Source organism: Heteronotia binoei, chromosome 17 (assembly GCF_032191835.1).
Source record: "Heteronotia binoei isolate CCM8104 ecotype False Entrance Well chromosome 17, APGP_CSIRO_Hbin_v1, whole genome shotgun sequence".
NCBI lineage: Eukaryota > Metazoa > Chordata > Lepidosauria > Squamata > Gekkonidae > Heteronotia > Heteronotia binoei.
Genome location: NC_083239.1, coordinates 8,750,770 through 8,778,541, shown reverse-complemented (window position 1 = coordinate 8,778,541; position 27,772 = coordinate 8,750,770). Strand labels below are relative to the sequence as shown.

At 46.0% G+C, this 27,772-nt stretch overlaps 1 protein-coding gene and 1 pseudogene across 3 annotated transcripts; both read right to left on the bottom strand.

Annotated features, from left to right (window-relative positions):
- On the bottom strand, nucleotides 1-27,642 carry PIGV (phosphatidylinositol glycan anchor biosynthesis class V). 3 transcript variants are annotated; one of them, XM_060257591.1, is made up of 5 exons: nucleotides 27,193-27,335; nucleotides 19,793-19,864; nucleotides 18,399-18,559; nucleotides 10,196-11,362; nucleotides 1-448 (listed from the first exon to the last, which is right to left on the bottom strand). In XM_060257591.1, the coding sequence occupies exons 3-5, from the start codon at nucleotides 18,483-18,485 to the stop codon at nucleotides 146-148; spliced, it is 1,557 nt and encodes a 518-aa protein (XP_060113574.1). In that variant the 5' UTR covers nucleotides 18,486-18,559; nucleotides 19,793-19,864; nucleotides 27,193-27,335; the 3' UTR covers nucleotides 1-145. The 3 variants fall into 3 exon arrangements, with proteins under 3 accessions (XP_060113574.1, XP_060113575.1, XP_060113573.1); XM_060257592.1 differs by lacking the exons at nucleotides 19,793-19,864; nucleotides 27,193-27,335 and adding an exon at nucleotides 27,579-27,642; XM_060257590.1 differs by lacking the exon at nucleotides 19,793-19,864.
- Nucleotides 4,073-5,368, bottom strand: LOC132585720 (tubulin alpha chain-like; annotated as a pseudogene).
- Nucleotides 27,643-27,772: the final 130 nt, after the last annotated feature.

The window sequence follows — 27,772 nt, the reverse complement described above, 5'->3', positions numbered from 1 at the left end:
CACTGTGGACTTGTTTTAATGCAACATGAAAGATCAACACTTCCTAAAAGACATCCCTCAGCTCCAGAAGAGTGCCATGCTGAAAGATATACACTGTGGCCAGCCATTTGGTTCCCAGAAGGAAACCAGCTGGCAAGTCAAGTGCTCATGTCCAAGGAAAGAAGTTACAGTGAAGAGCCAGCCCCAGCAACCAATAGGAAAGAGCATATCCCAAAATCCACTTGGTGAGAACAGTGCTCTGTCTCCAGTTCTTCAGTAGTCTTAGCACAGGGTTTTCATTTGTGTTCCAAGCAGGAAAAGGGCTTCCCAAGGAGGCCTCATCTAAGTGAGGTGCAGCATGTGATGTCGATGGGTCCCTGTTCTGTAACAAAGGTTCATAGGTATAAAGAAGATAGGCAGTGAACCAATAAAGGACTGGAGAAGATGAACCCAAAAATCTGGTAAGAACCTGTTTTTTAAAAGAAAAAGAAAGTGAATGTTAATCACTCATTCATGATCTCAGGAACTGTCAAATAATCCCAAGATATCTTGGAAAAAATAAGCTTTAAGTAATTTGCAAGAATAATGGAAATGAACTACAACAGACAAGGCAGCATAATTTTATCAGATTTGAGGATGAAGTTGGCTGCAGAATTTGAGGTCCAGAATGGTCCTTCAGTTTTCAGCATGTATAATCACATACTTATATAGTACATTTCTATCCCACTTTCCTTTCAAGGAATTCGGGGCAGTATATACAGCTCCTTGACATGCTGTTATTGGCTCCATCTCTTGCGGCAGCTATTTTGTGGTTGCGCCCACCATCCTGTATCAGAATTCCAGAAGAGCCTGCAGGATCAAAAAGGTTGGGGACGCCTGTCCTACTCTACTACACCACAATGGCTTTCACTTTCACTTTATGGCACTATAGGTTCTCTACAGAAATGAAGATTAACTGCAAGTAACTGAACCACTACATGTTTTTGTTGTCCCTCAGAGTTTTATCCTGTCTGTGCTCCCTGTGCTGAAATTAGACATTAGATCACTGGGGCCAGGGCTCTTTTTACTTATGTTACATTAAAGCACAGTTTATGACCACTGAAAAATAACCCTCACGTGTTCTACAGATGGGAGCAGGGAGAGGATAATATGATACCCACTGAGATATTTTGAGTCAAAAAAGAAAACTATCAAAGATTTCAGGTTTTCACGGCTGGTAACATCATTAGGGTTTGTAGAATCTTTCGGGCTCAAGTGCCATGTTCTACCGGAGAAAGTTTTTCTTCCAGACGTTTCGCTCTCGGCTACGGAGAACATCCTCAGTGGCGTTGCAGTCGGAGCAGGCGCTCTGACCTTCTTGGTCAGACAATGGGCACACCCCCTCCAGCCTAGAAATTCACCACACCCCCTCCAGCCTAGAAATAGCAGCTCTCCAGCAGCCCTGGCCTCACTCAATGCACAGCAGCCAAGAAGGTCAGAGCGCCTGCTCCGACTGCAACGCCACTGAGGATGTTCTCCGTAGCCAAGAACGAAACGTCTGGAAGAAAAACTTTCTACAAACCCTAATAAAAAAGAAAACTGTTTTGTATATTTGTATGTTTTTGTATATTAATAATAATTGATAACAAATGCATTCATTTCTAGGGTAGTGTGCCTTGCAACAGCCATTTGGTGGAAATAAAAGATGCAGGAGGAAATTTGACAAGGAACACGGGAGATTAGAAAGTGAAGATAATCTCTGAGGTAGGTACATGGGAAAGTCAAGGATTCTCATCAACTGCTAATCAAGAAGAATGTAAAATCCCCCAATACTGGAGGCAGCACATGATTTACCTAACGTAATAAACCAAGTCATTGATACTAGCATTTATGTAAGAAGGCGCATTTTTTTAAAATGCCAAATGAATTGTTTATGGGTCTATCTGGATTGTTGTATGTATCACCATCGATATATCTAACTCTCAACAGGGCTCCACACTAAAAAATCCAGGGAACAGAGTCATGAACAGACAAGAAAGATCTTGCTACAAAACTGAGAAAAGCCCCAGGTCTGCGGAAAATCTGAAACCTTTAAAACATATTTTGGGGAGAGCAACCCCTCTACAGTAATACAAACAATTCCTGTACCTTTAAAAAAATGGATGCCCTCTGAGATCTCAGTGGCCGTTAAGAGTTGCTAAGCAACATAACAGTATTACCAGTCTTCAACTCTTGGCTTCTGTCAGTAAAAGGCAGGGGAAAGGCCTTTTTCAGGGCTGTTCTTGCACGGGGGTAAGGACTCATCAGGGCTAGGCCTGCCAAGCTCATAGCAACCACTGTGCAACTTTCTACTACCAAATTGCATGACTCACCTAGGTCTGGCTGCTATTGTTCAATGCTCAACCAACACTCTAATGTTTCCGCACATGAATCTGTCTTATATTGAGTCAGACTAATGGTTGTTGTCGTCTACTTTAGTGGCAGCAGCTCTCTAGAGTCTCAGGAAGAGGACTTTCACATCACCTCCTACATGATCCTTTTAATTGGGAGATGCCAGGGATTGAACTTGTAACCCTCTGCAAGCAAAGCAGATGGTCTGCAGTTGAGCCACACCGCAGAGGAAAATCTGCAGTGCTATGGCGAACTTATTTTCAGGGAAGCTTCTTCCTCAGTAGTGACATTCTCACTGAGGACCCCCCCCCCCTTGTCTCCTGGAACTCAGTTGGAAAAGCAGTGCTCGATACGAAATACGGAACTGCTCAGGGCATTGTGTGGCATGGAGTTTATCTTCCAGCAAGAAGAACTGTTGGAAGTCTGGAACTGGTTCTGGCATGTGCCCTCAAGCATGGAAAGAAGCATAAGAACAGCCATGCTAAATCAGACCAGTGGCTCTATTAGTTCAGCATCTGTCTTCACAGAGGACTAAAAACACTCAGCAACAATTCTTATTACAGGAAATACAAACAAACACTGTGAGATGCTGACACATTTGGTAAAACTTTTTTTCAAGAATCATCCAGATCTTTTGCCACATTATAAAGAAGTACAACCGTGCAATGTTACAAAGAAAAGTCCATCCAATGAGCACCCGGATATAGGCTCATTTTGGCAAAGTCTACATCTGTATTCAGGTTTTACTTCAAATTTATCAGCCTCTTTTTACAATTCAGGGTGTATAGTGGGAGCAAGCCAGTCTTTAACCTCTTCACTAAACAGATGCAAAAGCCTTCTTAATTTGGCTAGCAAAATGGCCTCTTAATACCACTTAAGTGTTTAATTTAGGAGCAAGCCAGTCCTGAAACTCTTCTTTCGCCAGATGCAAAAGCCTTCTGAATGTTGCTGGTAAATTGCTCTGGTTAGAGAAGAGGCTCGGGACTGGCTTGTTCTCAATATATACACACAGATAACTTTGAAGTTTGCAACTGAGCCACACTGCAGAGGAAAATCTATGATGAAATGAGCCTATATCCTGGTGCTCACTTGATGGACTTTTTTAAAAAAATAATTCATTCCCCCCTCCCCCAGCTCATTTCATTCTTTTTATTTGTCACCTTCATTTTAGTAAGTAATTTTTTTTATTTATACCCCGCCCTCCCCGCCGAGGCAGGCTCAGGGCGGCTTACAGAGCATGATACGAAATCATGATATCACAATGACAGATAAAATCAATAACAATATAAGTGCAAATATACATTAATTTAAAAAGTTAAAACAATACAGTGGTGCTACAGTCTCTATTTATCTGGCAGCGTAATATTTATTCTGGTTACATCTTAAAGGCTTCTTGGAAGAGGGCAGTTTTGCAGGCCCTGCGGAACTGATTGAGGTCCCGCAGGGCCCGCACCTCCTCCGGCAGCTGATTCCACTATTGGGGGGCTTTTATGGAGAAGGCCAGCTCCCTGGTCGTTTTAAGTTTGGCCTCCTTAGGCCCAGGGATTTCCAAGAGATTTTGTGAACTGGAGCGCAGTGCTCTCTGGGGAACATATGGAGAGAGGCGGTCCCTGAGGTAGGCAGGTCCTCGGCCATATAAATCGGTGCATTTTATTTCTCACAGCCGCAGACAGCTGTTTGAGTCTAGAGTTTATCTGCCTTGCGGGGCTCAAGAGTCATCATATTAATCCTTTTTTTCCCTGTCTGCAGAGTCCCTCCCCACTTCTTCATAATCCTCCAGATCAGCCATGTCCTCCTGGCCTTCAGTGAACTCCCCTTCCTTCATGCTCTCTTCTACATACCAGTGCACAGAGACCTGCTTGGCATACATCAGTCAAATTTGTGTTTCAGCTGGGCTCAGGTCTCTGTGATGGCCATCATGTTCCTCAGCATGCAGACAGCCCGCTCTAGGTCTCTACCGTGGGGGCTGATAGTTGATGCCCACCTTAAAGTTGGTCAGGCACCACTCCACAAACTGGATGGACCTCCTGGTTTTAATGGCCACGACTGCCACGTTGACATCTTTGGGCACCATGTCCCCTAGGGCAGAGGAGACAACAAGCCATGTACTTGCTCCATTGAGGGTCAAATTTCACCATCTGGTTGGAGAACTCAAAGCAGGTTATCTCCAGCACCAAAAGCTGCTCGTGTAGGTCTTTTGGCAGAGATGATGGGAGCATATGTGGTTAGCAGGAAGTGAATCCTGAGATAGGGCACCAAGTTGAGATGGAACTTGGTGAGGTCGACACCATCAAATCTTAAGGAAGTGGTGATGGATGATTGGTGTATGCTGGTTGGTGTACACTGGAGTCTCAATGTTGAGGTTCCGGTTGAAGATGTTGTAAATGTCCTCATTGTCCACCATTAAGGAGCAGCCTGAGTGCTCCAGCATGGAGTTGTAGAGCTCCACTGCTGCTGTGGAGATCCGTGGGGCAGAATAGACCAAGAACTTGAGTTTGGCTTTCTTCCCAAATTCAATAAAGAGCTACCACATCAAAATAGACATAAAGCCTGAAGCTGTGCTTCCACCAAGGCTGTGGTACAACCAGGAAGCCCTGGAAGCCATCACATTGGTCAGCCATCTTCTAGGCTCTGTCCATCACAGGCTGTACAGTTTCTTTCCTGATGGTGTAGTGGTCTCGGAGATAGTTGTTGGCTGTGACTACCTAGCTGGAGATGAGTTGCTCAGGATGAAACAAGGTGTGGTAGGTTCCTGTCTGGATCTCATCTGCCACACAGTCTGAGAACGATGGATGGTTCAAGGTCAACAAATAAAGCTCTGGGGACATGCTTGCCCAATCCTGTTTTGTTGAAGAACATTCCTAAAGAAGAATCCCCATCAGTGGCCCAGTTACTAGGAATCCATCCACCCACCCGACTGAATCCCATGCTTCAAGCAGTAGAGTTCCCAGCAGGCATTTCCCATCTGAACTTCAGCCTGGCCAACGTGAATGGAGACGCATTCCCTCACGGTTTGAAGTTCAGTACTTTTCCTTGTCAACGTAAAACAAATTCAGACGCAATTTTCTTTGTAATATTGTAAGGCTAAACTTCTTTATAACGTGACAAAAGATCTGTAAGATTCTTGGAAAAAATTTTTTTTTTACCAAATATGTTAGCCATATCACAGCGTTTGTTTGTATTTCCTTCACAGAGCACCAACCGGATGCACACTGAAGATCCACAAGCAAGGCAAAGAGGTCAAAGCCTCCCAATGGTCCTCCCGCCCCAGAATGAACGTCATGAGATGACTTCCTCTCAGTGTTAAGATTTCATCCGGTCACTGTGGCATAGTGTCAGACTACCCACATTCAAATACCCCCAACCATGAAAGCTTGCTGGGTAACCCTGGGTCAGTCACATACTCTCAGCCTACCCCAACTCACAGGGTTGCTATGAGGATAAAATGGAGAAATTATGAAAGCCACTTTGGGGCCAAGCTGGGTTTTGAAAAAGGCAGGGTTTAAATGAAGTAAATAAATATATACTTGACCTTTGACTGTCAGCCTCACAGAAAGGTCCCAGGAAGGCATTTTTGAGTAAGTCTTTGTTACGCCAACTGGGAGGGGGTGTGTGCTTTCTGTTGATTATGTGGTGAAATTCCTAGTTCCTTTTACTTGTTTCCCCTTTTTTTAGATAATCTTGAATCACTTCCTGGGAACAACGGTATGTTTTTGAGTAGCTTGAAAGATACAGACCTAAGCAACGTAATCCAAAAGAAAACTCTCCTCTGGAACCTGGTTAACTGATTCAATTGAGTTACCAACGGAACTCTTAGCTATAAGGATATATGAAATTTATCCATATGAAATTCATGAACAGACATTGTTCTTGCTCTCTCTCTCTTTCTCCCTCCCTCTTATTATTGTCCAGTCCCAAACTTGCCTGTTCTTCTTACTAACTTTCCTGGAGGCACCCTTTACAAAATGTCATGGATCCAAGATGTGGTTTGTATGATACCAGTTGTCCTGACTGTTCTTCCACATCAGAAGAGGAAACCAAAAGTAAATCAGATCCGTTAGTCAGCTTTATAGTCCAACCTTATTCTAGTAACTGCTGTGTCACAGGCTTCTGGTTTCTCAGCCCAGTGCCAAAAGCAGAATCCTACACAAGGTGAAACAGAACACTGCTTCTCTCTGAGTCACATAAGAACATAAGAGAAGCCATGTTAGATCAGGCCAATGGCCCATCCAGTCCAACATTCTGTGTCACACAATGGCCAAATATATATATATATACACACACACACGCACACACACTGTGGCTAATAGCCACTGATGGACCTCTGCTCCATATTTTTATCTAACCCTCTCTTGAAGGTGGCCATGCTTGTGGCCGCCACCACCTCCTGTGGCAGTGAATTCCACATGTTAATCACCCTTTGGGTGAAGAAGTACTTCCTTTTATCCATTTTAACTTGTCTGCTCAGCAATTTCATCGAATGCCCATGAGTTCTTGTATTGTGAGAAAGGGAGAAAAGTACTTCTTTCTCTACTTTCTCCATCCCATGCATTATCTTGTAAACCTCTATCATGTCACCCCGCAGTTGACGTTTCTCCAAGCTAAAGAGCCCCAAGCGTTTCAACCTTTCTTCATAGGGAAGGTGTTCCAACCCTTTAATCATTCTAGTTGCCCTTTTCTGAACTTTCTCCAATGCTATAATAAAAAGCTCCTGCAGCTGTTTGTGGCAACAGTTAGCCGGGAAGACGTCAAACTGCTCTCAAGACCACGCGGAGGCCACAATGATTTACACCAGTCCAATGATTTTATTTGTATGATTATCCAATTATTTTTAACCCGCACTTCCTTCAACGAGCTCAGGGCGGTGCCCACAGGACTCCCTTCCCAATTTTATCCTCATGAGCATCCTGGAAGGTAGGGGAGGCTGAGAACACATGACTAGCCCAAGGTCACCCAGGGAGCATCAAGGCAGATTGGGCATTTGACCTGGATTTCTCAGAGCCTAGCTCAACACTCTAACCGCTACACCGCCGCCCAGTACTGCCAATATACTGACGACACCAGAGAGAACAGAGACATGCCTGAGGCCGTCTGCCAAGGGAAGTTTTACATGGGGCCTTCCCCATTGCTCTATACCACATCAGCTCACATTATGGGCAGTCCCAGTCTTCTTCCCACCCCGCCCTGCTTCCTTCTCTGGTCTCAAAATGGCCCTTGCAGAGATGTTCAGTAACACAAGGCCCTTTTTAACCAAGTGGGAACACAGAACCAGAGTAGGTAGATTGAGCTTTGGAGCCAGTAATGGAAATTCAGTAGGACATGCCTTTCCCCCTTGCAACTAATAAGCCCCACTTTCCACAGCTTCATTCCCAGTCGCATTTCCTTGTGAGTAAGCCCCGCCGTACTCACTGGAACTTGTTTCCAGCTGAACATTACTGGAATGAGTGTTTTATTAAACACCCACCCAGCCCCTCAACAGCAATCCAGACCATGGAGGCCGACTGCCCTTCTTACAGGTAGAAGGAACCAACAGCTCAATCTCTGCCTCACAAAATAAATGAACAAAATAGAAGTCAAGTCGCACCTTTAAGACCAACTTAGTTTTATTCAGAACGTAAGCTTTCGTATACTCTCTAAGGACACTTCATCAGACGAGGATTCTTCATCTGATGAAGTGTGCTTAGAGAGCACACGAAAGCTTCCATTCTGAATAAAACTAAGTTGGTCTTTAAGGTGCCACTTGACTCCTATTTTGTTCTACTACTTCAGACCAACACGGCTGGCTACTTGGATTTATCACAAAATAAACGGTATTGAATTTTTCTAACAAACACACACCTTCCTTCCTTCCCTCATTTGCTTTTCCTCTCCTGGAATCTTCCAGCAATTCCTTAACTGAAAACAAAGCAAGGAACTCCCCTGTTAGAAGCAGAATGCCGCGGCCCGGCTGTTACTGGGTCTCCCAAAGTGGGGACACATTCAGCCGGGTCTTCGGACCTTGCACTGGCTTCCAGTGATATACCAAGTCCGGTACAAGGTGCTGGTTATCACCTTTAAAGCCCTATATGGCTTGGGACCTGTCTACCTGAAGGACCGTCTTTCCCCACATGTTCCCCAGAGAGTACTGAGGTCGGGAACACAAAATCTCCTTACTATCCCTGGGCCAAAAGAAGCCCGCTTGAAATCCACCAGAGAAAGGGCCTTCTCTGTTATGGCCCCTACATGGTGGAATCAGCTGCCGGAGGAGGTGAGGGCCCTGCGGGACCTTGTTCAGTTCCGCAGGGCCTGTAAGACAACCCTCTTCCGGCTAGCTTAAACCTAGCTTGAGAATTTAATGCAACTTGCCAGATTTCTTTTTATATATATTTGGAATATTTATTAATTGTTAAGGTTTTATCTGTTTTAAATGTTTAATTCCTTACATGTTTAAATATTGTTTAATTTTTATGTTGGATCTATTGTTGGAAGCCGCCCTGAGCCACTTGTGGGAAGGGCGGGATATAAATTCTAAATAAATAAATAAATACAAAATAAAATCCATTTTTTAAAAAATGTAATGGAGAATGGTATTCCTTTAGTTATTGGAATGCAGAAGCCTGATGCTTTTTTTAAGGCTACCTCTTCCTAGGTCCTTCAGCTTCCCTAACCTGAACACAAAAGTTGAGCGCAGAACCATCTTGGAGCCAAACTAGACATTATGGTATTCCACCAGGATTGATCGTTTGTCATTTTAGAGAAGAATTTGGCCAATTAAAACTGTTGTGAAGGTTCAATCCCAACCACGGATGCCATAGCATCTAGTCTAGCCCCTCTAGCATCTATAGAAACTTCGGTTTGTTCTTCAGTTAAGGGATACACGTTAACAGACTAGGAGATCAGCCATTTTAAGTATACATTTAGAAAACCTAAAAGCATAACGTTGCCATGAAACGCAGACAAAAGAGAAATGTTACTTAGTAAAGCAGGGTTGGCTGGTAGATCCCTACAGAGTGCACACTGCAGAGCACATAGGGTTGCCAAGTCCAATTCAAGAAATATCTGGGGACTTTCGGGGTGGAGCCAGGAGACTTTGGGGGTGCAGCCAGGAGACATTGGGGGTGGAGCCAGGAGCAAGGTTGTGACAAGCACAATTCAACTCCAAAGGGAATTCTGGCCATGACATTTCAAGGGACTGAACACCTTTTAAATGCCTTCCTTCCACAGGAAATAATGAAGGATAGGGGCACCTTTTGAGGCACATAGAATTGGACCCCCTGGTCCAATCTTTTTGAAACTTGGAGGGTATTTTGAGGAGAGGCACCAGATGCTACGCTGCAAATTTGGGACCTCAAAAAACAGCCCCCCCCAGAGCCCCAGATACTCGGGGATCCATTCTCCATTATTTCCTATGGGGATACATCTCCATAGGGAATAACAAAGTTCCCAGCAGATTTTTCCCTCCCCTCCCCCCCCCCCTTTCTGAGGACCCTGAAGCGGAGGGAGGACCTCCAAACCGGGGGATCCCCTGCTCCCACCTGGGGATTGGCAACCCTAAGAGCACACCCAGTTTAGTCTCTGCATAGCCTGTGAAGAGGCGACGCATAACCTCTTGGGAGATGGGTTCACAATCTGCAGCCGCTTGAGGCTCTCATTCCAGTAATGTTCAGCTGGAAACAACGTTGTCACTGCAGAACCAGAAGTAGGCATAGAACTGAAACAAAGCAAAGGGTAGGATAATGGAAGCACACATCAAAACCACAGACACTGCTAAGGCTCTGCATGAGGTCGATTCCGTCCTTTCATTCAGAGACCATCAACATTCACACTGCCTGACTTGCAAGACTCATAAGAGGGCGTCATCTCTCACCTGCACGTGCATGCAAAAAGTCCCAAACAGCAACAGAGCGGTTGAATGGACGATGTAAACAAATACGTCAGGAGAGCAAAATCCAGCAGTGGGCTTTGCAGAGAAGTCTGCCGCCGCTCTTCCAGTCTCTCTCCTTGCCAGGCCAAGAGTTAGGCAGTGCCAGGGATTTGAAGCAACGTAGCGACAGGCCGCCCAAGAGCCCAGCATGATAGTTGGGGCAGCTAGCAGGAAATTGGGAATCTGTTTGGCCTCATAATACCGGAGAAAGCCCACATTCCAATAGGCATCCTGAATGTAGGTATAGACCATAGGATAATCCCAAGAGCACCACGATGGTTTCGCACCATTTAAAAAGGCCAAGTGATATCCCATGTCCACGGCTAGCTGCAACAGTGGCCTTGGCACGACGTATTCAGAGCCAACGTTGTCGCTGCAGAACCAGAAGTAGGCATAGAGCTGAAACAAAGCAAAGGGTAGGATAACGGAAGCACACATCAAGGCCACAGACACTGCTAAGGTTGGAAGCTGACCTAAGATGAGCAACAGTGCAACTCCGGTCCTCGTTTGGAGCTGAGAGGCAAAGTATTTTGTCTGGGCATAAATGAGGAACCCAGCATTGGTCATGCCATTGGAACGCACACTACTGGCTAGCGAAAACAGGACGGTGCTTGTCCACGAGCGCCCTTTCTCTAGCTGCCACATGGCACCGAATGCCAGGAGGGCAAACATGCTCTCTGAGTAAGCAGCTGCCATAAAAACATTGGCAGGAGTGACGCAGAAGAGGATGGCTGACAGGAAGGCCTGCCTGCGGCACCGCAGGACAACACAGCCCAGCTCATACAGGACCCACGAGGCCAGGACAGAGAAAACGGCATTTAGCAGAGCTGCAGAAAGGAGCAGCCGGCTTCGGAAGCACAGAAAACCCTGGAGAGGCCACAGCACCATTCTTGCCGCCGCGCGTAGACTCAAGGGAAACAGAGGGAAGAAGGCGCAGTTGTGCTCATACACATAGCCATGTTCAGCTATGAAAAGGAAGTGCTCCGCGTCCCAGTGCGACAGGCCGCCCAGCAGCAATTCCACAACCCTGTCGCAGAGCCCCGATTCAGACAAAAGGGGCGGAGAGAAGGCATCTGCAGCATGATCTGGGATCAGGAGGTTGAAAAGAGCCTGGGGGGAAAAGAGAAAATGGTAACTTTTTTTTAAAAAAGCCTCATTCCCCTCCTGCTCCTTGAAACTATGTTCCTCCTGGTCTGTGCTGTGAGCAGTGTCCCCTCTAAGCTGAGTTAGTGTGAGCTAGCTCACAGATTTTTGGCCTCCGGCTCACATATTTTTGACTTTGCTCAGGCAAATAGCCCCAGAGCAAACTAATTTATGCAATAGCTCACAACTTTAATATCAGTTGCTCACAAAGTAGAAGTTTTGCTCACAAGACTCCATGGCTTAGAGGGAACATTGGCTGTGAGGGAGGAGTACAACCGTAGCATACATACAAACAAAAGTGCCTCATTTTTATATCCCAATGGAGACCCCAAGCAGCTTGCGGCATTGTTCTCCCCCTTTCCATTTTATCTTCAAAACAATCATTCTGTGACATAGGTAAGGCTAAGAGAAGCTGACAGACCATGGTCACCAAAGCACACCGAACATTAACAGAAAAGCATGCCAAAGGTTGTGATTTTTAATGCCCTTGGAGATCATCTGCCAAAGAGAAATCATTTAACCTTCTGAGCAGACCCAAGATTCACAACATCTTACTAGGAGATTTTCCTTTGTGCAATCACACCGATTATGTGCTAGAATGGAAAGAGAGAGCCCTTGTGTTGCATGAAAGGCAGCCCACACTTTTATAACAAAAACGTGACCTCCTTGATTGACGTATTTTGGCTGGCTGAAGGATATGGCACCTCTGGAACTGCACTGGCTGGCTTGCATTTAGCCCTAACTATGAGGAACATAAGAGAAGCCATGTTGGATCAGGACAGCGGCCCATCCAGTCCAACACTCTGTGTCACATAAGAACATAAGAGAAGCCATGTTGGATCAGGCCAATGGTCCATCCAGTCCACCACTCTGTGTCACATAAGAACATAAGAGAAGCCATGTTGGATCAGGCCAATGGCCCATCCAGTCCAACACTCTGCGTCACATAAGAACATAAGAGAAGCCCTGTTGGATCAGGCCAACGGCCCATCCAGTCCAACACTCTATGTCACCTAAGAACATAAGAGGAGCCATGTTGGATCAGGCCAACGGCCCATCCAATCCAACACTCTGTGTCACATAAGAACATAAGAGAAGCCCTGTTGGATCAGGCCAATGGCCCCTCCAGTCCAACACTCTGTGTCACATAAGAACATAAGAGGAGCCATGTTGGATCAGGCCAGTGGCCCATCCAGTCCAACACTCTGTGTCACATAAGAACATAAGAGAAGCCATGTTGGATCAGGCCAGTGGCCCATCCAGTCAACATTGTGTCACATAAGAACACAAGAGAAGCCATGTTGGATCAGGCCAATGGCCCACCCAGTCCAACACTCTGTGTCACATAAGAACACAAGAGAAGCCATGTTGGATCAGGCCAATGGTCCCTCCAGTCAAACACTGTGTCACATAAGACAAGCCATGTTAGATCAGGCCAGTGGCCCATCCAGTCCAACACTCTGTGTCACATAAGAACATAAGAGAAGCCCTGTTGGATCAGGCCAATGGCCCATCCAGTCCAACACTCTGCGTCACATAAGAACATAAGAGGAGCCCTGTTGGATCAGGCCAATGGCCCATCCAGTCCAACACTCTGTGTCACATAAGAACATAAGAGAAGCCCTGTTGGATCAGGCCAATGGCCCATCAAGTCCAACACTCTGTGTCTCATAAGAACATAAGAGGAGCCATGTTGGATCAGGCCAGCGGCCCATCCAGTCCAACACTCTGTGTCACATAAGAACATAAGAGGAGCCATGTTGGATCAGGCCAGCGGCTCATCCAGTCCAACACTCTGTGTCACATAAGAACATAAGAGAAGCCCTGTTGTATCAGGCCAATGGCCCCTCCAGTCCAACACTCTGTGTCACATAAGAACATAAGAGGAGCCATGTTGGATCAGGCCAGCGGCCCATCCAGTCCAACACTCTGTGTCACATAAGAACATAAGAGAAGCCCTGTTGGATCAGGCCAGTGGCCCATCCAACACTCTGTGTCACATAAGAACACAAGAGAAGCCATGTTGGATCAGGCCAATGGTCCCTCCAGTCCAACACTGTGTCACATAAGACAAGCCATGTTGGATCAGGCCAATGGCCCATCCAGTCCAACACTTTGTGTCACATAAGAACATAAGAGGAGCCCTGTTGGATCAGGCCAATGGCCCATCCAGTCCAACACTCTGTGTCACATAAGAACATAAGAGAAGCCCTGTTGGATCAGGCCAATGGCCCATCAAGTCCAACACTCTGTGTCTCATAAGAACATAAGAGGAGCCATGTTGGATCAGGCCAGCGGCCCATCCAGTCCAACACTCTGTGTCACATAAGAACATAAGAGGAGCCATGTTGGATCAGGCCAGCGGCTCATCCAGTCCAACACTCTGTGTCACATAAGAACATAAGAGAAGCCCTGTTGTATCAGGCCAATGGCCCCTCCAGTCCAACACTCTGTGTCACATAAGAACATAAGAGGAGCCATGTTGGATCAGGCCAGCGGCCCATCCAGTCCAACACTCTGTGTCACATAAGAACATAAGAGAAGCCCTGTTGGATCAGGCCAGTGGCCCATCCAACACTCTGTGTCACATAAGAACACAAGAGAAGCCATGTTGGATCAGGCCAATGGTCCCTCCAGTCCAACACTGTGTCACATAAGACAAGCCATGTTGGATCAGGCCAATGGCCCTTCCACTCCAACACTCTGTGTCACACAATGGAAAAAAAATTATATATATATATACACACACACACACTGTGGCTAACAGCCACTGATGGACCTCTGCTCCATATTTTTATCAAAACCCCTCTTGAAGGTGGCTATACTTGTGGCCGCCACCACCTCCTGTGGCAGTGAATTCCACATGTTAATCACCCTTTGGGTGAAGAAGGACTTCCTTTTATCCGTTTTAACCTGTCTGCTCAGCAATTTCATCGAATGCCCACGAGTTCTTGTATTGTGAGAAAGGGAGAAAAGGACTTCTTTCTCTACTTTCTCCATCCCATGCATTATCTTGTAAACCTCTCTCATGTTACCCCGCAGTCGACGTTTCTCCAAGCTAAAGAGCCCCAAGCGTTTCAACCTTTCTTCATAGGGAAAGTGTTCCAGCCCTTTAATCATTCTAGGACTGCAAGACATTTCCATTTGCCATGACAACTGGAGATGTTCAGGCACAGCTCCTGCCTATTGAAGCAACGGCCTTCCAAAGACTCCCCCTGCCAACTGCAGCTGCTACCAGGAAGCTGCCCACAGACCCAAACACAAGTTGTGCTCCTTGGCTGCCCAAAGATGTCCTTGTGATCTGCAACAGCCCCAACAGCCAGATGCCTGCAGCTGACCCAGCTCCCTGACCCCAGCCACGTGCCCTCTCTCTCCTCTTCTCCCTCCCTCATTTCACTTGCATTGAAGACAAGCCCTACAGCGCTGTCTGAAGAACTCTTTCCTTGGAGTAAGCCTCACTGAATAGAGCAAAGATAGGATTTTAAGCAGATCTGCTTAGGAATCCTTACATCGGGGTATGCAGCCTATGACTCCGTACAGAGCCCAGTATAGTGCTTAAAAACCAGAAATATAGCACCCCCAGCCCAATTTTTAAGTTAAAGGGTATTGTATAGGAGTAGGTGAAATGCTTCAATAATCGAAGTGTGTATACAGAACTAAAGGGCTTCTTAAACCTGCTTTGCAGAAAGGGAAATTATAGCGGTGAACATTTGCCCAGAATCCAACCGTGAACCTTGTTGAGATGTATGTATGCAAGAACAAAATCTGAGTTCAGAAGCACCTTAAAGACAATATATTTCACGATATAAGCTTTCATAACTCAACGTTCACTTCGTCAGCGTCTGATAAAGCTTATATCCCAAAAAACTGTGGTCTTCAAGGTTCTATCAGACTCACTTTTTGCTCTGCTACTACAGACTAACATGGCTGTCAACCTGAAACTAGATTTATATCAGTGCATTATTAATCCCTGCTTCAGTTATCAGGCTATGCTAAACTGTATACTTTGTTAAGCAAAAGAGGCTTTTCATACTGGCTCTTCACTGATCTCTTATTCTGAATTTTGAGTTGTTTTGACTCCTCGGTTATAAAAGGTTGACGACCCCTGGCTTACCCACATCTTACCACAGTTCCCTCGCATTAAACTGCTATAAATTCCCATCACAGTATTGCTGGGACCACGAAGGAGCTGATAAACAAAACAAAGATAAAACTCTCCAGGTCAAAACACAATTCTGACTGTGTAAGGATTATATGGTATCAAAATACAACAAGAGCACCATCGATACAAAACATACCAGTCGTGCAGAAAGTTAAAACCTCATTAGTTCCATGATGCTACTACTGTCCTTATATGGCACAAAGCCACTATATTATATTCCAGTGCTATATTTGAGAAAAGGTCCAACGGAGAAGGACAGGTTTCTTACCTGTAACTGGTGATCTTCGAGTGGTCATCTGTGCAGTCACACATATGGGTAATCCGCAAGGACCGGCCCCAATCTCGGAGAATTCAAAGCAATCTTGAGCGTTAATTTTGGCGCGTCTTCCTCTCGTCCTGGGGAGGAGGCATCGTCTGCGCATGCCTGGACGAGGGGGAGGCGCTTAGCCCACTCAGTTTCTTCCCGCCGCCGAAAAGGTGGAAAAATTAAAATGAGTATCCAGCAGCGGGGAAGGCTGGGTGGGTTTGTGTGACTGCACAGATGACCACTCGAAGATCACCAGTTACAGGTAAGAAACCTGTCCATCTTCTTCGTGGTCTCTGTGCAGTCCCACATATGGGTGATTAGCAAGCTATTCCATCAGGAGGAGGGTGCTGGACCTGTAAAAGGTAGCATGATTATGTAAACAGGAGAAAAACAATAGAAGTGTGGTACTCACAATAAAGTGTGAAGAGCCAGTCAGTCAAAGATGGAGGTTGGGGCCGATCCTTGCGGATTACCCATATGTGGGACTGCACAGAGACCACGAAGAAGATCTGGTCCACTTAGCAAGCCGTTTGGGATCTCTTTCTTGTCGGCAGGCTGATTTGCCGACAAAGAATGTATTAACTATGGCGTTTCCAAAATGGAAATTAGAGAAAGCTAGGAATTCTGGATTGACAGGGATGATGATTGTATAATTTTTGGCACCACTGGACCTTGAAAATCACATATAATATACAAGATTGGCCCCCAGAAGAAGGATCAGAGATCCAAAACGGCTTGCTAAGTGGACTGGTTATCCGTTGGACCTTTTCTCAAATATAGCACTGGAATATAATATAGTGGCTTTGTGCCATATAAGAACAGTAGTAGGATTGTGGAACTGATGAGGTTTTAACATTCTGCATGACTGGTATGTTTTGTATTGGTGATACTCTTTTTGTATTTTGATACCATCAATTCCCATCAAGCAGTTCCAAGTTTCCTCCCTTACCTTCACTCACCTAGACTCAGTCTAGACAACAGAAATGATCCAAAACCAAATCTCCATGCTAAATTTCACAACACTAATAACAGAGGCCAGTTGGCCTTCTTGTTAACGTTATGAGTGGGGATGGGACGGTGGCTCAGTGGAAGAGCATCTGCTTGGGAAGCAGGTTCCAGGTTCAATCCCTGGCCTCTCCACTAAAAAAGAGTCCAGGCAAATAGGTGTGAAAAACCTCAGCTCGAGACCCTGGAGAGCAGGGGAGGGATGGTGGCTCAGTGGCAGAGCATCTGCTTGGGAAGCAGAAGGTCCCAGGTTCAATCCCCGGCATCTCCAACTAAAAGGGTCCAGGCAAATAGGTGTGAAAAGGCTTCAGCTTGAGACCCTGGAGAGCAGGGGAGGGATGGTGGCTCAGTGGCAGAGCATCTGCTTGGGAAGCAGAAGGTCCCAGGTTCAATCCCCGGCATCTCTAACTAAAAGGGTCCAGGCAAAGAGGTGTGAAAAACCTCAGCTTGAGACCCTGGAGAGCAGCTGCCAGTCTGAGAAGGCAATACTGACTTTGATGGACCAAGGGTCTGATTCAGTAGAAGGCAGCTTCATATGTAGGAGGGACGGTGGCTCAGTGGTAGAGCATCTGCTTGGGAAGCAGGTCCCAGGTTCAATCCCTGGCATCTCCAAAAAAGGGTCCAGGCAAATAGGTGTGAAAAAACCTCAGCATGAGACCCTGGAGAGCCGCTGCCAGTCTGAGAAGACAATACTGACTTTGATGGACCAAGGGTCTGATTCAGTAGAAGGCAGCTTCATATGTTCATGAGTGGCGAAACAGGAGAATATTCCTCAACTGCTTATAACGCACCCCACAGGGTTGTTGTGATGATAAAATGGAGGCGACGAGAACAATGTATGCAGTCTTGAGTCCCCATTGGAGAGAAATTATTTAAACTTCGTATAAACAAAGCAACTAACATTTAAACAAAAACTAATTTAAAAACCTAAGTGTGCATTTCAGGGGTCCCTCAAAATTAAACAGCCCACGAGCATTTTGAGAAAAGGTAGGAGGTACCACCAAAAAAATGACAGCCACTGTGGACATGCACAAAAATGCAGCAGGTTCCAAGCCAAACATCCTCCTATGATACAGGCAGCTGTTTCCAAATGGGTGCTCCCTGCAGACATAAAAGGGATACCTCCGGCACTCTTCTGAAGCATGTCCTGCTCCAATAAAGTGGAAGGAAGTCAGGACAAGCCCTTTAACATTAGGGAAGAGTCAGTTTTGGAGATAAAAGCAGGCAGGCACCAGGGGACATACCGGCGGCCCCCACAGTTAAGAATCACTGGAGTACTTGGAAGTGAGAAGGATGCGGGGAGAGGGGTAAGTGGCTGGAGACCATGGGGGCTGATGGAAGGCACATATTAAGACCGGAGGCACCGAGGCGGTTTATTTCGAAGGCGTGCAAGAGTAAAGAATTGCCAGCCCTCAAAGAATCTGACTCCGGTGTTTCTGCGCGAGTCTCTGTTCTGATCAGAAAGAAGCGAGCTCTCGCTCCGCACGTCTGACTTCAGCCTGACATTAATCTGGACCGTGAGCACTTGCCTGGAGCACCAACGTTCCGGCTCTGCAAAGCACTGCAAAGCAAACCACCTCTCGACGATGAGGATCTCCTCCATTCGCTATCTGCATTCTGATACCAAGCGACCGCCAAGTAGGTCACCAATGTCTTTCAGACAGGGAAGCCCATCTACAGATGCTGAGACCTGAAACAGAGCAAAAGGTCAAGCACAAACACAGCAAACTCTTGCACACAAGGCCAGCCCTGCCACTAAGCAAACTAGGTGATTGCCTAGGGCGCTGGCCTTCTGGGGATACCGAGTTGGACACCCCCCATGTGACTTGGTGATGTTATCAGTGTGGGGGGGGGGGTGAGCCAGATGTTCACATTGCCTAGAGTGCCAGAGAGTCTAGGGCCTGTTCGCACATCATATGAACATAGGAAACTGCCTTATACTGAATCAGACCTTGGGTCCATCAAAGTCAGTATTGTCTTCTCAGACTGGCAGCGGCTCTCCAGGGTCTCAAGCTGAGGTTTTTCACACCTATTTGCCTGGACCCTTTTTTGGAGATGCCAGGGATTGAACCTGGGACCTTCTGCTTCCCAAGCAGATGCTCTGCCACTGAGCCACCGTCCCTCCCCTGCTCTCCAGGGTCTCCAGCTGAGGTTTTTCACACCTCTTTGCCTGGACCCTTTTTTGGAGATGCCAGGGATTGAACCTGGGACCTTCTGCTTCCCAAGCAGATGCTCTACCACTGAGTCACCGTCCCTCCCCTGCTCTCCAGGGTCTCCAGCTGAGGTTTTTCACACCTATTTGCCTGAACCCTTTTTTGGAGATGCCGGGGATTGAGCCTGGGACCTTCTGCTTCCCAAGCAGATGCTCTGCCACTGAGCCACCGTCCCTCCCCTGCTCTCCAGCTGAGGTTTTTCACACCTCTTTGCCTGGACCCTTTTTTGGAGATGCCAGGGATTGAACCTGGGACCTTCTGCTTCCCAAGCAGATGCTCTACCACTGAGTCACCATCCCTCCCCTGCTCTCCAGGGTCTCGAGCTGAGGTTTTTCACACCTATTTGCCTGAACCCTTTTTTGGAGATGCCGGGGATTGAACCTGGGACCTTCTGCTTCCCAAGCAGATGCTCTACCACTGAGCCACCGTCCCTCCCCTGCTTTCCAGGGTCTCAAACTGAGGTTTTTCATACCTATTTGCCTGGACCCTTTTTTGGAGATGCCAGGGATTGAACCTGGGACCTTCTGCTTCCCAAGCAGATGCTCTACCACTGAGCCACCATCCCTCCCCATCACCTTTTTTTAAAAAGTTACAATCTCTTAACAATGCCCACCTCACTCTCTGGTGTAAAGGAACATATTTATAGTAGAAAATTTCAAACTAGCCTACAAATTCACTGTTGCTAGCAACAATGGGACGGGATGACTTACAGCGGTGTCAGATGGGTAGCCCTCTTCATCTGTCTAGCAGAATAAAACAGGAGACCGAAGGCATCTCAAAGACTAAGAAAATTTCATTCCAGCATCAGCTTCCGTGAGGCACCGATCCACCAGGTCAGTTTACATACACAACAGAAAGATGGGGGACTGGCTTATCTCTGTAATACCCCCCCCACACACACACACACACCTCTACACATTTCCCATACAGATGACTAACCTCTCAGTTTCAGAAGGCAGCTTTGCCTGTAAATTGACAAAGCAATTCAGGAGAAGTAAGGCAGACTCTCAGATATAATGGGACATAACCACACTCACCTGTACTAATTACATACTTATTCCACCATCTCTTTACAGAAGGGGTTCCCAACCACCAGGCCGGGGACCGGGACCGGGCCACGGCCTGTTTGCAATGGGCCGTGCAGCCTTGCCACACACACACACACACACGTTTTCACCATTTTAAGGCTGGGGAAGGGAAGGAGGCAAGGGCAGCGTCACACTCGCCGCTGCCGCACCGGTTTCCCCACTGATCAGCTGATTGACGGGGGGGGGGTCTTCCTGGGAGGCGCTTTCTGGCCCCTTCCCCGGCCATAAAATGGTGAAAATGGGGGGAGGAGGTGGTGAGGCTGCACAGGGGAGCGGTGAGGGTGCACGGGGGGGGGCGCTGGCAAAGGAGGGAGGAGGAAAACGGGGGGAGGAAGCTGCGAGGCTGCACAGGGGCAGCTAGGCTGTGGGGGGGGCTGGCAGAGGAGGGAGGAGGAAAATGGGGGCAGGAGGAGGCTGCAGGGGGGCTGGTGAGGCTGCACCAGGGGCTGGCAAAGGAGGGAGGAGGAAACTGAGTGAGGAGGCGCCATGGGGGACGGAGGGAGGCCAAATTGGGTGCCACCAGCCTGCCAGCCCAAGGACTGGTCCCTGGGGCGAAAAAGGTTGGCGACCACTGCTTTACAGTACTCAGAACTGCAGGGTAGGTGAGGCAGCCCAGTGAATTCCTTAGTGAACAAGGATTTGAACCCAGGTTTCCACATCTAAGCTGATCAACAATCAAAAAAAAGAAGAAAAAGTGGCTGGTGTTCTCCTTCCAGACCCAAAAGGCAGGCAAAATGTCATCTGTTGGGGATGACTGCCGCCTTGGAACTGGCATCTTCAGAACAAAAGGATGTAACAGAAAGAGACCAGCCCAGAGAAGAAGGGAACACTCAAAGAGAACCTTATAGTCTAGCTAAAGTATTGAAGTAAAAGATTTCAAGAGCCTTATTTCTCAGACAAAGATGCTACAAGGAGTATTTTAATCTATCAAGGAATTCAGTACTTATGTAACTAAAGAACATACATCTTTTTTTTAAATGTTGGCAAAACTCTGCAGTAACAACTGGGCTAAATCTACACATCAATGGCTACTGTGCACCAGCTGTGCTGGCAGCCATCATCTGGAACCTGCCCTCCAGGAAAATCCAGGGACAAATTATTGCTACAGCACAACAAATACGCAATAGCCAATTGTATGTGGATGCAGCCCTTGGTTTCTAACAAACTGAGTGCAACCAAGGTGGTAAGTTGCAGAGCACAGTGGAAGCATGGAGAAAAGAAGCCACAAAGAGCTGGATCTGTGTGGATTGTCTACAGTTAGAAGCATACATAATACAACTACTTCATTGTTGCTAAGCAGGTTTGGTCACTCTCTGGATGAGACACCTCCTGAGAATGCTATGTCTTAAGCGGAATATATATATATATATATATATATATATATATATATATATATATATATATATATATATATATATATATATATATATATGCAAAAAAACCAAATATGTGACATATGCATACTTCATAGGGGCAGCGGCAGTTTTCCAAGGAGAAAACTGTAAAGACAAGGCCTGACAACCGAAATACAGTGCACAATCTAATCACCTGATGTTAATAAGTCTAGTGATACGGTGGAGAATACAGGCATACAATGGCTTGGCAAAAAAAAGCCATAGGTGGGGCAATTACCTTTTTTGTAGTGAGACAGCCATTCAGAGTAGTTCTTATCCAAGCAATACAGTCCTCAGCTTATCATCATTACACATATTCAAAAATCACAAAAAGCATCCACAGATATGGTATATATGCTCAGGGGAATCCCCCAGATATGTAGAACGATACAATTTATGTAATCCAAGGGTAAAAGGGTTTTCTTTAAAAACCAAAAAATGGCCTGGTGAAAGCTTAGCAAGCTGCCATTCACTTCTATGGGAGAAAATAGTATTAAGTTCCCATCTTCTTTCCATACAGAGAACAGGACATAGTGTTTATTGAGTTACTTCACTTACACCCTGGGCGTTTTCGCACTGACCTTAATCGGCAGCAACGCCCCTCTTCAGCGCGCAGGATCTGGTTTTTGGCGGTTTCCATTTGCGCCGCAAAAGCCGCGGGACTTTCCGGCTCTTCCGGGTGCTCCACGGCAATTAGTGCGAAATCCGTGCAGATCCTGCGCACTGAAGAGGGGCTTCGCTGCCAATTAAGGTCAGTGCGAAAACGCCCCCTGTCTTTCTCTTGAGTGGTCACCAACCAAAGCAGGTTACAGTGCTCTCTTCACCTCCATTGTATCTTCACCACAACTCTGTGAGGCAGATTAGGCTGAGCATGACTGGCCCAAGGTGTCCCAGCGAGCTTCCATGGCAGAGAGGGGATTTGAACCTGGGTCTTCCAGATCCTATTCTGATACTTTAACCCTACATCACTGTAAATTAAACATAAGGGGAAAAACATTTCTAGAAGGGGCAAAACGTTGAGAGCTTCCAAGTGTCAGTTAAAGGAGGGAAGGAAGGAGAGGGGAGGAGAAATCAGACTACTCCGTTCTCTGGGAGTTTAAAGACTCCTGTAGAGGTTTCAACGGTTGGGACTTCCAAGTTGTCCTCCCCGCAATACATCAGAGGTCCCCAACTTGCAAACTCTAATTCAGCAGCCGGTAGAGAGGGAGAGAGAAAACAAGAACATGTGTGAAAGGAAGTATGCATGTGACTGCAGGCATATGCCCCAGTATAGGAAGCAAGAACAGCCGGAGCTGTCCCTGTTGACAACAAAGCACATTTTTTCTCAGGAGGAAGTTGAAACCTCCCACAAATGGCAGCCTACTGTGGTGTCACTTTAAAAAAAAAACCTAGCAGGCCTGCCTCTGCACTAAAAGTACAACTAAGTAAGCCTGTGGAGCCATCATGTCAAGAGAGGCAGAAAACCTTTGGCCTAAAATAACATAAAACCCCTATGCAAATCTAAAACCTAGCAACAATTCATATTTCTAGCCAGCTCGCTGGTTTCAAATATGAAAGATTCCTGTTCTTTCAATCCCCATTTTTTCTACCTGCTGTTAACAATTGCATGAGAGTTTATAAGCCAAATGACAGGTTGGGGTTTTTTTTCCCCCTAATGATTTGAAATAAAAATAGTAAATGTTATCATGCTCTGCATTGCAGATTGGTTGCCACCAGAGGGCAGCAGGCACCCACTGTGTTAATACCTCCCCACGCCTTCTGCTGCTGTGGTCACCACGTTATGGGCATGTTACAGGATTTGTAGATAAAATCCAACGCAGTGTTCACACTGAACTCAGTTATATAGCAATGATTTAGATACCTCTTTATGTATTTACAGTATTCCAGACAATAAGACTGGGACACTGCTGAGTTATATATACATATATGTGTGTGTGTGTGTGTATTCTCAGAGAATGAATACATATATATATATATTTAATTTCTCTGCAATTTGGAGACTTTTTCCCCTCTCAAGGCTTTTAGGGTTGGATTGATGTTTCCCAACTGCTGTACATTTAAACAATGAGTTCTGATCCATTTTGGTTAAGTGAAAAATGTTGGTTTGTCTGTTGAAATATGGTTTATGTCGTGTTGATGTTCTGAACATTTCCAGGTACCACTTAGGGTGCCTGAAAGGGAAGAAAGGAAGGCTCTATCATAAAACAAGCAAACAAAATAGAGCCCCAAATCTCATTTTCATCATACAGTATTCAGAGCTGTTCATTAAAATCTCCTGAAAGTGATTCCATGTTAAAAAACAGCAAGACTCATTCTCAATATTCTTGCAGGGTTTTTTGTTTGCTTTGCCGTTACTTTTCTGCATTTATCTAAGCAAATTTTCCATCCTATGCAGCTATCATAAGAGAATCCAACACTCCTACTGAAAGACAGATGTTTATTTTGTCCTATTTCTCTTCCTGTAGGCAAATCATACAGCTGGTTTTGGAGGCGGGGGGGGGGGCAGAAACCAACTTTGAAAACCTGAGCGTTGTACATGTGTACTGTCCCTTCCACACCAAATTATTCGTTTTTAGTAGGAAGAGTTTGTCTACAAATGACAGACCTCCAGTTAGTGGTGTCCTAATGTTATAACTCAGGATACATTACACTTGCTTCCTAGTAGGTTGTTCTTGAGGTAGTCTTTTTTTTTTTTGTGCAAGATTTGTTTTTATGCTGTATCTCAGCCATACTTCCAAATCGGCTCTTTTCTGTTTGGCGTGTGTGTTTTGTTTCCAATGTGCATTACAATTTATGTACAAGGCTTATGTACAACCCTTTCATTCCCATCTTGCAGACAGGGAACTGAGCAGAGTGATTTACCAGATGTACTGCCAAAGACTGCAGCACTAGAGGCTTTATTCACACAACAAGTGTACTTTTTATCTCTGTATTATGACCTGTTCATACACAGAAGCCTGAAATCTCAAAACTGGAGACTCTTGTTGTGTATTAAAGCTAAAAGCTGACAACGATTAAATCTTCAAACACAAAAAGGAAAGAAACAGAATAGACAAAAAGAAATATATTGCTTCCCCTTTCCCTCCCCCACCCCCCCGTCCCAAATATTATTTTAGACTGCTGGATTCTTGTTGTATTTTATAACATTTTTAAGCCTCAAGTTCTCATTATTAGAATATTCACCTTTCTATTCCTACGCTATCTTCTTTCCTGTATTGTTAACCTTTCTGGAGTACGCTTATCTCATCTGCCAGCACTTCCTGCTATGTTGATCCCCAGGTGTGAAGCAGCTCCTCTTTCTCAGGTGACTTCTCTGCACCATTCCCTTGAATTTACTGAAAGCTACTTTACCTTTCTACAGTCTTGCAGCAAAGCATCTTCTAAAGCACTCTAGATTCCTCTAACTTGCGACGTATTTTAAGGGTGATGAATGTGCTTTGATAGTTCTGTCACTGAGCTATAGCAGAACTAAACTGAGGGCTAACCTATCACCTTAGCCTAAGAGTTAACAAACTCATTAACAGCGCTCACCTTGCTGTCAATTATGGCCATAACACCAGCTGTCGTGCTGAGTTCCCGATGTGGGTGAAGAACTTGCTGTAATCATCCAAATGCATCTTTCTTCATTCTAACAGACTCCTCACACTACCTACCTGTCAAGCAAGCTACTGAGGCTTACAGAGGCAGTGGATAGCAATCCAAGAAGCAAATCTACGAGGACTAATTTACACCTCATACAATGTCATATTTACTGCATTTATTCTAGCATTTGGTATCTCGTAATATCAACAAATATTCAGGGAATATGTCATAAACAAACACCACTCGGTTACATTAGGTTGTGTTTCCTAGCACTGGACCACAACACATCCTGACACATAGTCTCACCTCTTCCCTTCATAGGGGCAAACAATCATACACATGGTAACCCTAAAGGCTGTGTACAGTTACAGAGTTGGGACACATTCAGAATCTAAGAATGATATTTTTGAAGGGCAATTATTCTCAGGCAGAATGCTTGCTTACTTGTATATGCACTCCTATGTGTTTACCTGTGTGCCACGTTCAACTGAGTTCAATAGGCCTGACCCTTAGCGAGAATGCTCTGAATTACAGCCAGCACCCTTGTCAGCTAAGGTGCAAAGAGCCTTTCTATCCCAAGAACACAACATATCCTTAAGCGCCAAGACCAAAAGCATGCCAAAGTCAGCAGAGAGGGATGATAGGTGAGGAGAGGCACACCTGCTCTATGCACAGAAAGCCCCAGGTTTAATCCCTCATTTCTCCAAGCAAAAAGAGCAAATACATCTGCCTTAGATCTTGGAGATAAAAGCTACTTTTCGCTTAGTCAGGTCATTGGTATGACTAGTAGTAGCTGTCCAGGGTCCCAAAATGAGGTTTTTCATATCACCTCCTGCCTTATGCTGTTAAATGGCATTGCTGAGGATGGTACATGGAACTTCCTGCATGTAATGCAGGTGCTCTACCAAAGAACTGAACTCCCTATTATTCCTTATAGTGCATCAGACCACTGACTCATCCAGTCCAGTCCAGTCTACTATGCCTAGGAGTTGTTCAGGACCTCAAGCATAAGAAGGTTTTTCCTAACACTTGAAACTTTTAAGATGCTGGACAGCTGGTGACTGTATCAGAGAAGGCTCAAATTAAAACGTATTGGGAAAGATCCTTCTCTACCTGAGATCTCAAAGAATCACTGCTGTAGGCAACATCAACAGACTGGTTTAACATAAGAATATAAGAGAAACCATGTTGGATCAGGCCAATGGCCCATCCAGTCCAACACTCTGTGTCACACAGTGGCAAAAAAATTTATATATACACACACACTGTGGCCAATAGCCACTGATGGACCTCTGCTCCATATTTTTATCTAAACCCCTCTTGAAGGTGGCCATGCTTGTGGCCGCCACCACCTCCTGTGGCAGCGAATTCCACATGTTAATCACCCTTTGGGTGAAGAAGTACTCCCTTTGATCCGTTTTAACCTGTCTGCTCAGCAATTTCATATATATATGAATACATAACATAAAGCAGTTACAGGCTACCTACCAACCAGGTATATGGTAGTAGAATTATGGATCCTGAGTGCATAAAGGAAATATATACAGCCAACTCCATGCATGCCGGACCCCCATAAGCAGAAGGAAAATAATTTATTTCGAAGTGCATACTTCTAAAACTCAACAAGCCCTTGTGAGAATCATTATGACATAGAGGTTACTGTTGGATTAGCAGCTGGCTGGCAGACACACACACACACACACAGACAGACACACACCCCTTTAAAATTTCCACTCTGCTATGGAGCTCGCTGTGTGACCTTGGACCGCTCACGCTATCTCAATCTGACCTACCCCCAAAGGGTTGTTGGGAAGACAAACTTGAGCAGGAGAAGGAGAAATGATGGACTCCACTCTAATGAGAAGCAGCAAGATAACACTACAATGAATGCACGAGTCTTAACATCCAAGGGAGCACAGAGAACAACCCCAGAGAAACACGCTTATGGGATGAGACTACGCGAGGGGGTCCGGTGGCGGCCCCCTCTCCCACTCAATGCCCTCCGAGGTTACAGAGCCGGGGCTCTGGCTTCTCCTCCACCCCCACCTGAACACTCAGCGCACAGACACCGTCCCAGCTCCATTCCACGCGGTTTCCGCCACTTCCCCCACCCACTTCCGGCCCTCGGCAAATACTTCCGGCGGCAGGGGTCGCCTTCGCGCGGGGCAACCGCCCTTCCGGTTGGAGAAGGGGGCGCCCTAGAGGGGAGAAAGAGTAGTCTTTTGCGCAACCTGACCTTCCGGTTATCAATCATATTAGGGCTTGGAGGAATCTTCTATCCTCCTGATGCTTTTTTTTTTTACGTTGGAAAACTAGAGTGGAAACCAAACAACAACAAAAAGTAGTTTGATACCGGAGTAACAGTCATATTATTTCAGTCGTTAAACGCTATTGCACAATATTGCATTGTGTCATGATGTTAAGCAATATACCTGAATGAGTTGCAATCGTATTAAGGCAACCCAAGCCCTTGACAAGGCTAGGAAAGAAGCCGCTGGGGTGGGATGGAAGAGGCATCTTTGTAAAGGGCTGAGAAACGCCTCCGTGCCAGGCATTGCCTGCGCCCGTCCCAGTACTGGGCGGGGCTAGCTAGCAAGCACAAGGCTTCTCTTCACTCTTTCTCTGA